We start from the raw sequence: 17,036 nt of genomic DNA on the forward strand, positions 1-17,036 counted from the left end.
GGGAGGGACTGCGGTATACTCATGCAGGGGGAGAGACTGAGGTACACTCGTGCCAGGGAGGGGAGACTGGTGTGCTCGTGCAGAGGGAGAGACCGCGGTGCACTCGTGCAGGGGTGGAGACCACGGTACACTCACATACGGGAACAGCACACTGCAGGGGAAAGGAACAAACCAGGGTGCACAATACTGCGGGAGGCACATCACAACCTGCGAAAGGGAAGCCGGACACAGATGAGTCCACACTGTGTGATTCCAGAGCGAGGAAATGACAGTCAAGAGTAAATAAAACTAATGACGGCAGAAGCCACAATAGCGCTTACCTGCAGGGTGGGGGCCTGACTGGGGAAGGGCTCCAGGGAACTTCTGGGGTGATGGGAAGAGTCTAGAATAGCCTGAGCGGTGATAGGAAGATGTGCACCTGTGTAAAAGTGTGCCTATGCTGTCCCTACACATAGACTTTAAAGGGTAAGAGAATCGTTGCCCTGATGAGCCTGCAAAGTGTCTAGGAGGCCACCCCGCGATCCAGGGGTGGCCAACTCGGCAGGGGCCAGCTGTAAGGTATAGACACTAGGCTGCTCGGATTGCTACCAAGAATAAGATCTCCAAGATACAGCGTGCTTTGAAATGTTGGTGAACCAAAGAAAACAGCCCACACTTGCCCAGCCTGGGAAGCAGGCTGCAAGTCGGCGCCCTCCGTGCGGGTCTCACGCTCGGGCAACACAAAGGGACCCGCCCACGCTGGCACAGCCAAGTGATGGACAGCAGGCCCAGAGAAGTAGCCAAGGGTGAGCTTTTGTCCAACACCACAAAGGGGCATCAGGCTTCAGTGGAAGGACCCGGTCTGGGAAGTTAAAGGATGTGTCCTGACTCCTGGCTCCATCTGAAAGCCCTGACCCCTCGGGATAGCCACTTAGCCTCCAGGCCTCAGTTTACTTATCACATGGCTGGTGGTTACAGAGTGTCACCTACTTGGGTATAGAAACTCCAGCTCACTAACATCTGTGCAGTCCCCCAAGAGGCCCCACTCAAGGCAGGCGCTCAGCAAACAATGCTTGGTCAAATTAATTATTCGGTCCTTCTCGGCCACACCAAAGGGATGCTCTGAGGAAGAAATGATAAATATGAAAACACTTAGCAAGTTGAGCGAAGCGGTGAAGTTGGTCAAAAATCTTCAAAGAACACATTGTGGGGAAACGGGGGAAATTAGTCACTGATGTGATATTGCATGAAATTCAGGAATTTACTGTCAGTTTGTGATCACAGTATTGTGGATTTTTTAAGAGCCCTTCCTTATATTTTGGAGATATAGGGCAAAATATTTAAGATTGAAATGATGTGAAGTCCAGGATTCATTTCAAAATCGAGACTGGCACCACACGGATAATTGGTAAAGTCCTGTGAGGGTGGGGGAGGTGTGCATTCTCTACTCTCCTGCACGTCTTAACCCTTCTCTGCATAAAAAAGTTTAAAATAATTCAGACTCTGTCAGCTCTACTGCAATTAAAAAAATAATTCAGACTTTATAAAGAGGTTAGCAGTCACTCCTAAGTTACATTCCCCTAAATGTGGGGAAACTGTTCCTCAAAGTATCTTCCGAGCATTCCCCCTTCTCTGGGCAGAGGCAAGGTGGTAGGCTCAGTGGGCTCCGTCACTCCCACCGCTCCCCGGCCAGTGGCCACCGAGCAGGCTCCTGGATGGACACCAAGGCTGCAAGATATGGGTCCTGCCTCGAGGAGTGGGGACCTGCCGGGTCTTCAGAGGAGGGAAGTTTTGCCCACTTCACAGCCCACTGAGAATTCACAGTCTCCAACTGTGAACCAAACAGGAACCTTTTTTTCAGCTGGTGAGCTCATTTATGCTTGGCAAAAGGCAATATCTCATTTCAAGGCCGGGAAGGGGAGACTTTGAGAAGATCTAAAGCCCAGCTCCAAAAGCTCCTTGGACGTCAAATAGCTTTTTTGAAACAAGGTTTTGATGAGTTAAGAGCAAATGAATCAGAAACACATGGATTAAATTCCCCTTAAAATCCACATGGGTTTAAAAATGGAGGGGAAGGGTGTGACAAATATCTTCTCGGTTTTATGAAACCCCAAGCATTTTTAAAACTGAGTGAGATGGTCAGCAAATCCAAAATGCCTCCGAATCCATTCAGTTCCAAGAGCAGGTCCAAGGAAAAGACCCCCTGAATGCAGGGGGAGCGCCAGGCCAGGGTGGGCGCTAGCTTCGCTCCCTCCATCCTGCATCCAACAAGCCCCATTCCCTTCCTCAAGCCAGGAGGCCGTGCGCTGGAAGCTCCCGCTAACACAGCCAGAGAGTGATTCTGGTCTTTGCAGTCACCTGTTCTTCCTGGTAACTGCTTTCAAGGAAATTCAAGGAAATTGCAAAAGTCAGCATTTCCGCTTTGTTCAGGTCCCCAGCCCTAATCAGAGATGCTCTCCGAACTCCCTCTGACAGCCGTCTATGGGAAATGAACACAGTTCCCACAAAAGGAAGTAATTTGGTCACTGCTCTGTATGCCTGAGACAGGGCACCTGCCTCAGGCTCTGAACAAAAACAAAGTGCGGGTCCTTTGAGAGTCAGTCTGGACCCTAGAAGGAGCGTCTGTGGTCAGGCACGTGCGACGGGGGCCCCTCCCAACTCCGATGGCAGAGACCCAGAGCGCGTTACAACACAGCTGTCCTCAGCCCTCCCGGGAACCCACTGCCTTGTCATACAGGAAACCGAGTCCAGAGAGCACAGGGCCCTGCTGGGGGTCACCCGCTGAGATCCACGGCAGTGGTGCCGGGGATGGGGTCCAAGGCCTGATTCCCAAGCACTCAGAGGCAGCCTGTCTAGATCAGGTGTTGCCCACCTGGAGGACAACATTCTAGAACCTAACTCTGCGAGTCCTCAGGGGGGTGGTGTCCCTGGAGGGGCACAAGAAATGCGTCGCGGTCAGCAGACGTCCAGAATGAGCACTGACTCTCATCCTCGCCCCATCAGTGCGCTCTAAAGGGTGGCACCCATGCTCTCCGTACTCACTGAGGGTCTGCTAAAGAGAGAGATGAGAACAGACTCCAGAGCCCGACCGCCTGGCTTTGCCTCCCTGCTCTCCCACTGGGAGCTGTGCCGTGCTGGGCAAGCTACCGAACCTCTCCGCAGAATGAGGGCAGAAGAGCCCCATCTGGGAGTGCAGCTGGAGGGAATGCCCGCGTCTCGCATCTCTACAGGTCAGGCTCTGGTTTGGCTGGGATTCGGCGCTCAGGCGATGCCCGCCGTGGGGATTATCATGCACGCCAGTCTCTGCAGATAAATGACCTCATCCCATTCAATCCTCACTACCGCCTTGATGTTATTACCCCATTTGAGGGGTGAGAAATCTGAGTCTCCAAGAGGCTGCATAACTTGCTAACGAGTAGCAAAGCTAGATTTCCAATCCAGATAGGACTGTCTCCTGAGCCACCTTCTCTGAGGCACACAACTCAGCAAGCAGAGGGCGTCCTGATTTTCCGCCTTGACTCAGCCTCCCAGCCAGGTCCATGTGATAAACAAGCTGCACAACCATCACCATGACCCTGTCCTGTCTGAATCCAGAGCCATCCATCCATTCAGGTACGAGCGGAGAGAGAAGGACACGAGCCTCCCCCATGCCAGCCCCCAAGTTGAGCCCTCTCCAATCCCAGCTGAGCAACTTTGTGCAAATTAATTCACCGAGCTTCAATCTGCTCGTCTGTGAAATGGGCACAACATTACTACTTACATCACAGGCCTGGGAAAAATAAGTGACAGAAAACCCGTAATGCTCTCACTTGGCGGGGTTCCCAGCGCAGGCTAATTGCTTGATGATTGTGAATGCTCGAACCCATGTTGTCTCGGCCGGTGTCCCAGCCTCCGCCTCCAGAAATACCAACCGTCTCCACAACACAGAGTCATCAGACACGGTTTCCTTGCCACGGCTCATCTCCTGGGTACCGGGCACCCTGCTCACCAGAGTCCTGTCCAGGGTCGAGGTGCGGGAACGCCCAGTGCCAGGGCTCCCATCATGACATCTTGGGCTTTGCCTTCCTGAGCGAGCCGGCTGTATGGTGGCTGTTCTGTCCACGAACATGCAACTGGCTGCATCTGGTCCTGTTTCGGGACCCGACACGAAACAAATCCCTGCGGTTCTAAGATGTCACAAAAGGCAGGGTCATCTAGGGGTCACGTTTTGGGCCCACATGACGGACGAGGACTGAGATTTCCTCAACTCCAGTTTTTTATCTGCAAGACGGAGCCAACATTACCTGCTTCTGAAGGGTGGTACCAAGGACATAGTACGTGCTCAGTGCATGGTATTCCCGCCATTGCAGACTCGACTCCAATCCCCAACTCGCTTTCATACTAAAAGCCAAGAAAACTGTAGGTTCAAACCATAAGCAACAGGCAAAGGGATGAGTCCGTCCCTCGAGCTCGCTTAAGATGAAAAGACTTGCTCCGCTACATCAGGATCACAAACCTATTACACTTTTAAAACCCCAAAGGAAGCCCAGGCCCTTTGAAGCCAATGTAAATACAATTGTTTAACAGCTTATTTGAACTATCCAACGGGATCGGAGTTGCTTAAATGGATTCACGTTGCGAGCAATCTCTTTTTGCGACATGGTATTTGTTAGAAATCAGGATTTCACTTAACCAAATGTCCTGCGGTCGCCTCCGCTTTGTTTCTTAACAGGGCTGTCTTTATGTGAGTTTTCTTTGGCTTCCCAATAGAAGAGTAACAGATTCCTTTTGAAGTTTTTCATTGATGAATGAGCCGCTATAAATAACCCTTCGTGGCAGCCGCCCGATCTCTGAAGTTTACTCTGGAATAATAGTAGCAGTGGGAACGAAGGGCAATTTACGGCAGCGTGTCATGAAATAGTTTAATGGGCTTCATACTGTTTAACTTAATCTTTACAGATGTAAAAACAGAAATACAATTATTTTAACAACTATTATTACATATTGCTTTGCTAATGAAAACAAAGGCTCAGGAAGCTCTCTGAAGACTGAGGGATGGCTGTGGGACTCAGAGGGGAGGAAGTGCAGGGCGCCGGCAGGGTCCCCCCGCAAAATCTAGGGATGGAGGAAGGGGCACCGGTGGACAGTCTTGTCCCCCCAAAGCCTCTTTCTGCCACATACACGTGCATACACACACACGCACGCACACGCACATGCACACGCACACACACTCGCCTCGTAGTCGGTGGTCATACCAAGAGCAGCTTCTCTGAGCTGATTTCAAGCTCGGCTCTGCAGCATGAATTATGGGGCCCATGGAGAATTTCTGTTGCTGGGAAAGACAACCGCCTGCTCTTAATGGAGCTCCAAGGACTTTTCCTGTTTCTCACAGTCCCCAGCTGCCGCCCCGCCTTCTTGTTCCTATCCCACCCCCATCCCCACAACTCTAGCTTCCCGGGAGCATCCTTCTCACCAGAGGGGACGGGACACGACTCTCTCGAAAACCTATAAATCCAAAGGTCGCGTCTGCAGTTTGAACGGTCTCCCTGCCCCTCTGGAAGCTGTGGAGATTAAACACGGAACCCTGGGTCTCTTCCACGGTGCTCCGAAGACCGCACTCCCTTTGATTCTTCGGGGAGGTCCTCGCCCGCAGGGGTGCGTCCAGAGTGAGAAGAGCGATTCCGGCTAGCATTTTTCTCATGCGCTGCAGCCTGACCCCCGCCCTGCAGACTGGGAGCTGGGAGCCCCCTGCGACCCTGCACTATATAATTTTGTGCCTCGGGGAGTTCACACCTCCTCCTTGCCCCTTGGTGGGGTTCTCATTAGGAAAACTGGGGATTTGCCTGAATTCTGAACCATTTGGGAAATGATGGGATTGGGCCGAAAGACATCAACACATTTACTTTAAAGGCTTGGTCGAGAATGTGGCTTATAGGCATGGTGAGCAATAGACTTGCCCACCAGTCTGGGCAGCTGTGGACCACCTCTGCCCCCACCCCCAGACCCTCGAGAGTGAACAGAATGAGTGCCTGCTGAGGGTAGCTCACTCCCAAGGGAAAAAGCCAGACTGGGCCCCCAGCGCCCAGTTAATTCTATCCACGTTCACCTGTCAGCTAAGCCCTACCGCTGGCTCCTGGAAGAAGACATCCGAATGGGGGCCTGGGCCTTTGTAAGACCATCCGGCTGACAAATACTGGCTCTCACGCGCCAAGCACTTGCTTATCAAAGCTGAGGGACATTCGCTCCGGCAGGAGAGTCAGGCACCGAGGAAAACGCAAGCCTGTGACGTTTTTGGATGCCTACTGTGTGGCGGGCACTAGGCTAGCGCTTACAGAAGAAAAGGAACATGACAAAAACGATACCACCTTCGCCAGGGTAGAGCTTACGCAGCGTGGGGAGAGACCTGTGCAGCTCTCATGACCTGACCGCCGTGGGGACAAGGACCCTAAGGAGCTACAGGCTTCCAGAGGCGCGTGTGGGGGGCGAGCAAAGAGAACCTGGAGCCGCCCCTGCCCGTGGGCGACCGCGGATACACACCGCCCCGGAGCGCCTGCAGCGTGGCCGGCTCCGCTGAGTGGTGCCCCAAGCGCCCAACACACGCCGGGCTTCCAAGGCTTAGTACCACATAAAGAAATGCTAAGTACCTCAATACATTCTGGTATTCAGTGACTTGCTGAAATGGTCATATTTCAGATGAGTGGGTTTAAATAAAATACATTGCTAAAATTCACTGCACCTGTTTTTCAGTTTTTTGTTTTGTTTTGTTTTGTTTTTTTAATGTGGCTACTAAGCATCGTGAAATTGCTCTTTCTTGGCTCACCAGTCTGGGAGGTTAAGAGGCCCGTTAGCTTGAAAATCCAAGAGAGATGAGAGGGTGAGAGAAATGTGACTATAACATCAGCTCGTTCTTGGTTGTGGGGATCTCACAGAGACGCACTGTGCGGGGTTTTGGCGAGCCCTGGGGCTATCAACGTGTTGAGTCAGATAACCCTGCTGCTCGGGGCTGCTCTTGGCGTGTCCATTTGCTTCCCCAGGATTCCCCCCCTGCACACAAAACCCTCGAGGACAAGATGTGGGCCCGGTCCACTTTTAAGCCCCTAAGGAGTGTCCGAGGCCCGGCTGTTAGTGGGCACTCGCTGTTGGTTAGCTAAAGAACGACTAGCGATTCTGATTACAGAAGCCGCTTGGTACAAGCCACATTCCCGATGGCGGGAAATATAAACCATCCCGCTGCTCTCTGCACATCCCTAAATGCACGTGCTTCCTCCACCCCAAGCTGGCATGCTACTGTGTGTGGCCGCATCGAGAAGGTGTGAAGGAGGGCGGGAGCTTCAGGAACAGCCGGCCTCCGTTTCGGACTCAGGTTCTCACTGACTAGGTGTGCTTGGTCAGCTTCCCTTCCCACCAACCTCGATTTCTCTCATCCATCAAGCGGGAAGACTCTAGGCAAGCTCACAGGGTTGTTGATCCAATGGGATGATGTGTGGCAAAGATGATGTGCCCAATACCTTCTCCCTGGAGGGCGTGCAAGGAGTGATGGAGCCTTGAATAACATCCACAGCCAGTCCGCTTCATTCAGCCCCAAACCTACTTTTTCATTTCTTCGTGCCAAGTGTTTTTTCTGAATAATCTGGGCCCTTGACTTCAGACCATCCCTTACGAATATCGAAACCACTGGTTCCTGAACCCAGCTGCACACTAGGACCATCTGGAGAGGTTTCTGACATACCATCAGGGCTGTGACCCCGCCATCAGTATTTTGTAAAGCCCCCTGGTGATTCTAGGGCTCAGTCCAGGTAGAGACCCACTGAGCACAGTGGACAACAGAGGTCCCATTGTTCACCAGCAGGTACTTCCGTAACATCTGGGAGAATAGGAAAGCGCACGAAAGCAGAACTTGGGGTCTGGCGTGGCTCGGACACAGAAGCCAGCGTGGCCAGGAGGGAGGAGACAGTGGGGTCACTGAGCAGATCTGTCAACCAGCCATCACTTGGTGGGGGGTCTCTGTCCCCAATCCCTAGTGCCAGAAATGAAAATTAGATTGCAGAATGACTTAAGAATTCTTGTACAAAATAAGTGTCTCTCACCTCCCTGGATATTTCTTTGTTCCTTCCTGCGAATCTGTAATTATTTCGAAACAAAAGGTTTTAGTAAGTAAGTAAGCAAATCTCATTTCTCCTCATCTCCCTCTGTTGCTTGGCTGTCAGAGGTCTCTGTCCACAGCACTGCACGTGGCCCTGCACAGAGAATATAGAGCAGCTCCTCGGTGACAGGGAGATGACAATGAGGGTGGTGGCAGTGATGAAGTAAAAGGCAATGTATACACATGTATGCATGTACGTGTGTGTGCGTGGACCTCACCTCTGTCCATCCAGAGGGACCTACCAGAATAGCCTTGAAATGCCAGTCTTCTAGAATCTCCTGGAGGTGGGATTGTTACAGCTGATCAGGAGATTATAGATTTTTTCCTTTCTCAATACTTTCCTGCATGGTCCACACTTCTCCCGTGAACACATCAGCTGCAACGTCTGCTTGGATGCAGAGCACCACGACCCAGAGTACAGAAGGACAGTGGGGGTCATGGAGAGGAGCCAAGAATCTATTCCCATCACCTAGAAACCGAGTACAGTACGACAGGCGAGAAGAAAGGATGGGCTGGTCCTTTGAGCCCCACAGACGGCCATGCCCCTCACCGGCGTGGCTCTTGCTTCTGGCTGCCGAGCAGACACCCCTGAGCAGCCTTTAGAGACGCATCGTCCAGTCCCACCACAGGCTGACCTGATGGGGGTCCTTGGGGATGGGACACCGGCCCTGGAAGGGGCCAGAGCGGCTGGCCATCCTGCAACAGAGAGAGAGGGTGTCACTGCCCCCAGGATCCTTCTCCTCTCACATGGAAGTCCAGTGAACATCCAGAACAAGACAAGACGAGCCGTGAAATGTGCTAGAAATAGATTCATTCCTCTTTAATCCTCACTTCTTAGGTCACTGGGTGGCCCTTCCTCAGACGCCGGGGTGCCCTTAACCTGACAGTGTCTCCCACCCACGCCCAGTGGAGAGAAGGAAATGTCACTGCCAGGGGACTCAGGCACCAGCTGGAGCCCCAACGTGAATTATTCATCACCACCCCCCCCACCACCACCATCAGGCTCCCAAGATGGAGCCCACAGTGCCGACTCAAAGTCCAAAAATGTGGGAAAGTTTATTTATTTCTTCAAAACATTCCTGATTTGTAATGTGCTTTCTAAAAATGTTCTAGCTGACCAAGCCCTTGCTATATTTAGCCACAGCATTTAAAGAAATGTCCCTTACACTTTATAAGGCGGGCTATGAAACACAAGAGTTTAAGGAACACTGCTCCTTGGGCCGGTCCCGTTCTCCCCAGGAGAGGGCTGGGGCCTCTCCTTGGCCTGCAGGAGCAGCCCTGGTGCTGAGGGCAGAAATAAAGACTTGCATTCATTCCCAGGGCCCTCTGGTTCACAATGGCTAGACAGCGGCCCTGGGAAGCCCCTCTGGGCTCTGGTGTGAAGCGACGAAACGCCAAAGGGACCTCACTCTCTTTGGCCTGCGGGATTGGCTCTCCTGTGGTTTTCCTAGGATCCCCCGCCATGCATCGCTGCTTATTTTGCTTTTGGTTTCATGTTCAAGGGGTTGGATCATCTCAAGAGACATAACAGGGCAATAAAGAGATGAAAACGCATCCCAGCCTACCCAGAGAAGTCAACCCCCAGAAGCCTTCTGCTACCTCCAGAATTACATAACATGAACAAAGCTATTGGGTCATGATTTCATTGCATAACTAGGAAGGCACAAACGGGCCCATAAAACCAAAGTGTTTAGATGAGCGGCTCTGTCTGTATACAGACCTCCCATTTACTGAGCACTTTCTGCAGGAGGCATCATGGTGATTGCCATTTTGAGCTGGGGACCAGGGCAGGCATTGTTTTATGGACTTACAGCCATCATTTTACTTTACTCCTCAGGATGGATCTGTGAGGCCTTTGCTGATGCTATGCCCATTTGTACAGATGAGCAAGTTAAGGCACAGAAGTGTTAGGTCACCTTACTGAGGTCACACAACACAAAAGGGCAGAGCTGGGTAATTAGCTTCTGCCTGGTGGGCACCAAGGACACACTCTTCACTAGGTTAACATACCCCTCCCTAAGCCCACCTCAACTCAACCTACCGAACAGTAACAAGTCATTAAGACAGTAATGAGAGGAATTCTTCCCCGCTGGTAGATGTGTCTAGAAACACCTGGAAAAATACGAAGTAGTACATGGTGACCAGCTACCTGGGAAAGTAGTGATGCCAGGATGCCAGAAAGGTGTGGCATTTCTAATACTTTACATTGCACATTGTGAGGACCGGAGTCACGCTTTCAACTTAGTGTTGTCCAAGGTGACGCGGTCCTGTGGACACCGGAACATCCTTCCACCCTTCCCAGAGGGCTTGACCTAGATGCTGTGCTGGGGCCCAAACACTTCACATGTGTCCCACTTCCTCTGCCCTTGGGCCAGAAGTGCCCTCCCAGCGTGAGGCCCACACAGCCTGCGAGGAGGAGATTACACCAGCCGTATTCAGGACACTTTTAGTAAAAGGTGATTTTGTTTTAGATTCTCAATGAACTGAAAGATACCCGTGTAGCATCATTCACAGCCCCCAGCAACTCAGGCTCAAAGCTATGAAGGCAGAGACTGCATGGCCGGGGACAGGGCCCCCGGGAGCAAAGTCCAGACCCAGGCCGTGCCTCCCTAAGCGGGTCTCAGATGGCTCTAGAGTCACCTCTCTTGGAAGCTTGACAAGTAGGAGAGTCAGATCTCCTGGAAGGCCAGAGGTAGCTGCCAGTATTGTCCAAGACATCCTAGTCCCGGCTCTTGGACCAACAGTGTGGTCAGGACAGGTGCCACCGACTGACCCTGAAGGAAGGACCCCCCACCCCGACTGTGCTGGGCACAGTCTATCTGCCCCGCCCCCACCCCCGTGCATTCTCAGCCCCTCTTGGCCTTGCAGGTTGCCCCTTATGTATTGCATTACCTGGGCTCCCTTGCAGCCTGGACTTCTAGGAGGGTCAGCCAATGAGAGGTATCCACATGAGGCTGGAAGGCAGGAGAGGAGAGAGGTTGGGGTATTTCCCCTCGGCTCCTGCCTGCAGAAGCTGCAACCACACTCACTCTTACTCCCCATGGAGCTGCCCTTCCCCCGGCCCTTCCCCCACAGAAGCAATCCCTCTACCCTGGTCTTTTCCATCGGCCCATGTAAGTGGGCTTCTGTTTCTGGAACCCTGATTCTCATGCCTAATGGGAAAAGGTTAAGACCAAATCTTTGCCTCACCACCTCCCTTCCATTCTCCCCCCTCACTGCCAAGGTAAATAAAGACAATGGTGTTGACCATGTAGACGACACCCCTCAGGACCTAGGACCGTGCTGTGGTTACCCCCTTTCCTTACAGCCACCTTCCAGGGCCAGAACTGCATCTTGTACTCACTCTCATCTGCCCACCATGCTGTAGACCCTGGGCTTCAATACACATCGGGCCTAGTGCCCTTCACATGGTCTGCCCAGTAAAATTGGCATTCAGATATCATTGGATGAGGCAAAGCCCTCAGCTCTGCCCAGGCTCCACCGCCTCCTAGTGCTCACCACTAGGATGCTGCACAAAGGTATGGTGTCTGCCCGGCCCTAGAGAACCCATGAGGACAAGTGTAGTAGAGAACTTGCCATTTAGCTATTCAGACATATTTTTAAAAACTGCTTGAAATGTGGATCCAAAGAATTTTATCTTTCCAACAAACTCATGCTCTTTATTTTTAAACAATGAACTTTGCTTCTTATCATGTGCATTTTTTACTCTGTGGAACAAACTCCGCTTCCTGCAAACAAGACGTTTCCAGCTACCATGAAGATGGGAAGTGCACAAAGCTGAGGCTCTCATCTAGAGCTGCCCGCTACTGGAAACATCGCCCACGTCTCTGATGTTAACAGTAGCTTTCAGCTGCAACAGTAACATCATGTGTGGCCAGTTCTTTAACCCACACGTGGATACACGCTGAAATGGCCAATCACATCCTGTTCAGGTTCCGGAAAACCTTCGGAGGCATTTGAGACCCAGCAGGGTCATTAGCTGCTACAAGAGCCAATGAACATCCAAAACCAAAGCAAAAGGCCTTTACAAAGTTCTCTTATCCTTGCGCAAGTCGAAGAAGTAAAGATCTCAACGTTGGTGTGTCTTCCAAGATTGTTTAAGAAAATCTTCATTAGTTTCATCAGAATAGTGCAAAATCCAAATTTTCAACCCTGGCTTGAACTATATCGAAAAAGAAAATCTTTCTGAAAGTATCAATACTTGGATTAATTTGGAAGGATTCAGCACTTGATCTGAGCCCATCTGTCCCACTTATATGTAAAAAAAGATGAACTTCTGCACATTCGTGTGTACAGAACACACACATATACACACACATGCATACACACATGCACATATACAAATGCATGTATGCACATACATACCCATGCGTATATATATACACATTTCTGTCTTCATCGTTGTACATGGTACTCCCGCTATATCCCCATTATGATCAATGTATTCATCAGTGTGTGTGTGTGTGTGTGTGTGTGTGCGTGCACTGAGCTTAAACCACAGACCCTTTTCAGAAAAACAGAATCTGTTCCCTTTGTTTAGCAGGGAACACAGAGGTGTACCTTCAGATTGCCTAAGAGTAGAAAGATAAGGTTGCTTCTGGTTTGCCCTAAATACAGAGGAGAGTTTGCTTTAAGTAAGAGTTTTTTGGGGTTTTTTTTGTTTGTTTGGGTTTTTTTTTTTTTGCCTTACTGACCTACAACTTGGAGCCTGTGATTAAATCCGGAGCACCGGCATAGCTGTGTGGATTGCTAAGACCGACAGGTCCTCTTTTTCTTCAGTAGGAAGGAATCTTCACGGGACTGTACCGATTCGATAGATTCCATCACTGTACCGTCCATTCCCCTCAGCCTTCCCAAACCAGATGAATGCGGGGATTAGTTAACAGAATGCCTCCTTATGTATGTATAAACACTCTTACAAAGCAGATACACAGTCCTGCCTTTTTTTTTTTCTGAGACACAAAAACAATGTTTATATTATACTTCTTGGAATTGTAACTCTAAAATGCATCTTTTTAAAATGGCAGAATTAGATTATTGGTTTCTCCAGAAGACAGCCATCGTAAATTAACAAAACACATGAGATAGCAAATCAAACACAAAAGGAAAAATTAAAAACATAACCTACACCGTGGAGTTTCCATGATGTTCCAGCAGCACCCACTGGCCCCAGGCTTCTCTGCTCCTGAGATGCTGACAGGGCTCCCACATATAATCCCTGACTCCTCTCTCCTATTACACTGTTTGCTTATTCCCCCCAGTAATCCACTGAGCCAGTCACTGAGAGGTTAATGAAAAAACAACTTTATTCACAGAGGCTGAGACTTTGGGATAACAAAATATCCATGACAGCCCTTCCACCACATTGTAGGTTAATCACAGTGAGCCCGGATCTCAACAATGGGATCTCATCAAAGTTCTTAAAATCAAGGACACTGTGCAGCTCACCAGAACATTCCCACCAACCTGGGCAGAATATGCTCAAGGAAACTTATGGGTCAGTAGCACATGGCTTTAAGAATAAATTCTCAGAAAGCCAATTGTGTGCTTACTAATTATTAAATTATTATGCTTGTCTGGAATGTCCTTTCGGATATATTAACCGATAGGCTCTCTTGCTGTAAAGTTTGTGTTCATCTTTATCTAAGTCCTGGAAATTATTTTAAAAGTTATTTGGAAGATCTATTGCAGCCTACCTCCAGAACTCTCATGACTTACTGAGTCTTTCCCACATCCGATAAAATTAAAATAACCTAGAGGTTCAGGAAATTCAGTTTCCCATCCAAGGCAACCCAAAGAGAGATACTGTAAGGGGTTAGATGCACTTCCCAAAAGTTCCAAACTGAACTGGGCTGTAAAAATCTCCATTGTCTTAACCAGATCTTTGTGGCAGAACCCTCCTCCTGTCCTCCCCCCAATCTTCCTGCTCCCCACCCTCCAGATTTCCAGTCACCTCCATGAGGTGTTTATTTAGCTGCTGGCTCTAGGACCGCCCCCCCCCCTCCCGGGGAAGGGGCTTGGAGGGAAGAGCTGGGTGCGGGCTGGGATGCCATCAGCTGGGAATGTCTGAAAGAATCCTCTGGCTGAGCTTCCTGTTCTTTGGGGTCCAGAGACACACCCTCCAGCAGATATCTGAAGATTCCCTTTCTCTGCCCAGCATGACCCATCTCTCCCAGTATCTGCCTTTTGTGTTTGTTTCATCCAACTTTTTGGATGAAAGGTGGACCTTTACTACACAATTCCGGAAAATGTAGCAAAAATCAAACCTAGAGCTTGAAAAAACATGCAAATGGAAAATCTTCTGTGTCTAAGACAGCTTCCCTCCCCCTCACACACTTCTGGTGTCCTCTGCTATCTTTTGATCCCTTAAAAACAAAAGCAACAAGACAGGATGCCTGCTAATGTTGGTAACACGTCTTGGAGATCATGGGTACTGACTATTGGGCTATCATAATGCAACAAAATGCTATCATATAGAGTGCACTTTCTTAATAGAGGTTGTTACTATAGACATTTTCACAGGGCAATCATTGTAGTAAAAAGAGTCAAGCATCTAGCCAAAGAACATAGCATATTCCTTTTACTGTCTAGAAAGAAAAAAGAGAGAAATTCTCTATTTAAAATAAAAGTGTGGTTTCTTAGCTTCCACCTGGACATTGGTTGTAAATCCTCACCAGGCCCTAGATCTCCCAAAGAACCTGAAACACGGGTCACTGCCAGTGTCCCCACAACTGGACTTCAAGGACAAACCCAGCTGTGAACACCTACCACCCCATGGACCCAAAGCCAAGGCCTGAGCCACAGTGACAACCCACAACCGAGCTGGCCACAGTCAGACTGTGGCTCTGTTTGAAAGCACCCCACCATGTCCTTCAGTCCCGCTCCCTGGTTGTCTGGGCCCTTGCTGCTCTGGACATGAAGGACCTGTGCTGGGCAGTGGAAGACCACAACCTTAGACTGACCTAAGGTCAAGGAATTCTCCTGCTCTGGCGGTAGGAGGTCTGAGATGCCCAAGTCCTAGCCAGGCAAGGTCTTTTAAATCTCCGGAGGTGTTCCGGGTTCTGGGAAATTCCGCCTCACCTCGGAGGAGGCAGGCGACCCTGCCCACCTGCGTGCAAAAGTTGGTAACACTTCCCAGGATTCACACGTTGCAGAAGAAAAGATCATTTTTAAAAAAACCACAAAAACAAAACAAAAACGTGGCTCCTTCCCCCAGCGATTAGACCCCTGGTCTCACAAGCTCAGCCCAGGGTAGGGGAAGGACCCCGTCACTGTTTGCTTTACTGGAAGTGAAGCACCGTGTCGGGAAGCTGCAGAGGGAAATAGGAGAGGAAAGGGATCCCGAGCTGGTAAAAGCGGCCCTGGACGCGCGGGTCGAGCATCAGGGAAGCGTTGAAAGGCGGACGGAGGCTTGAGGAGGTGGCCAGAAGCGAGGCACCCACACAGCTGCCGGGCCCCGGCTTGGCGCCCCCCAGGAGCTCGACCCCTCCGGCGGGCTTCTGACCCTGCCGTCCCGCCAGGATGCTGTCTATGCTGAAGCTTCTGGATTTGTCGGAGCTCTTCGGAGAGCCGTGGGAAGCAGGACGTGGAGGAGACCCCGGGCCATCCACTGTGCGCGCTGGCTGGCCTATGGCCAAGGCCGCTGCGCCCTGGACAGCGTCGCCCGCGTCCTCCTCCGGGGACGCGGGCCCAGGCCAGTGGAGGGGCGCGGGCGGAGAGGAGCCGTCCCGCAGGGGCGAGGGGCGCGCGGGCGCTCCCTCCTGGCGGGGGGTCGCGGGGCCGCGGCGCCCTGCGGGGGGCTGCGCCCCGGAGCCGCGCTCCTGCGTCTCGGCGCGGGCCCGCTTGGCCTCGGGGGCCCCTGGGCCTGGCTTGGGCTTCCTCTTCCGGCGCCGGTAGTTGCCATTCTCGAACATATCCAGGCAGCGAGGGTCCAGCGTCCAGTAGCTGCCCTTGCCTGGCCGCCCTTTCTCACGGGGCACCTTGACGAAGCAGTCGTTGAGCGAGAGGTTGTGGCGGATGCTGTTCTGCCAGCCCTGCCGGTTGTCGTGGTAGAAGGGGAAGCGGTCCATGATGAACTGGTAGATGCCGTTCAGCGTGACCCTCTGCTCGGGCGCGTCCTGGATGGCCATGGCGATGAGCGCGATGTAGCTGTAGGGCGGCTTCTGGGGGGGCTCCGCCCGGCCCGAGGCGGCCAGAGCGGCCGCGGGGGCGAAGGCCAGCGGCAGCCCGGCTCTCTCGGGGCCGTACAGATAGAGCATGGGTGAGGCGGCCAGAGCAGGCAGCCGGGGACCGAAGAGGTGGCTCATGGCGAGCCGGAGCCCGGCGCTGCGCTCCCCGGCAACGCAGGCGACCCAGGGCTTAGGGACTGCGCCCCGCGCCGCGAGGGCCCTCCGGGGGAGCCCGCGGTGCGTCTGCCTCCCGCTCTGCCGCTCTCCCTGGCCGCTCCGTGCTCTGTCCCTTCATGGCTTTAAAAATGTTAAATAATTGTTGTAAGTTTGCTATTATATGTTGACTTAGCGCTGGAAAATAAATTGTCTATGATAAACAGTCGTTGTGTGCTCAGCCCACCCACATTAATTAAAATTTCATTGCTGAAAAACTCCAAGCTTTTCCCTCCACGTGTCTTTTTGATACCAGCCAATCGGTTTCAGGGCTATTCCTTCATTTGTTTATAGAATTAGTCTGTTGATAAGTCCGCCCACCCAAGTTGAATCAAGCTGTGTTTATTTGGAAAAATTTCCGGGCACCCAATATATAAACGCACTGATCTGATGTTTGAAATATCACGTCCACCCCTGGACGCCGTAAGCACAGTCAGTGAGGCAGGATGTGGACCGCAGTGGCTGGGAGCGGGGGTCTGCTGGGCCAGGAAGGAGAGGTGGGGATGGGGTGGGGGCGCAGGGGTGAGTTTCACTGCTGGCCTGGGGGAGCCCAG

The 17,036-nt window shown here is 51.6% G+C and overlaps 1 protein-coding gene across 1 annotated transcript; it reads right to left on the reverse strand.

Moving 5' to 3' along the window:
- Positions 1 to 15,322: 15,322 nt before the first annotated feature.
- FOXL1 (forkhead box L1) lies at positions 15,323 to 16,407 on the reverse strand. Its single transcript, XM_035025306.1, has one exon. The coding sequence runs from the start codon at positions 16,405 to 16,407 to the stop codon at positions 15,382 to 15,384; it is 1,026 nt and encodes a 341-aa protein (XP_034881197.1). The 3' UTR covers positions 15,323 to 15,381.
- Positions 16,408 to 17,036: the final 629 nt, after the last annotated feature.

This window comes from Mirounga leonina, unplaced genomic scaffold, assembly GCF_011800145.1.
Source record: "Mirounga leonina isolate KUSES-001 unplaced genomic scaffold, KU_Mleo_1.0 Mir_180, whole genome shotgun sequence".
NCBI classification, from domain to species: domain Eukaryota; kingdom Metazoa; phylum Chordata; class Mammalia; order Carnivora; family Phocidae; genus Mirounga; species Mirounga leonina.

Bases quoted from the DNA above. Each gene is read 5' to 3' on its own strand.
- FOXL1 (XM_035025306.1), bottom strand. From the start codon at position 16,407: ATGAGCCACCTCTTCGGTCCCCGGCTGCCTGCTCTGGCCGCCTCACCC.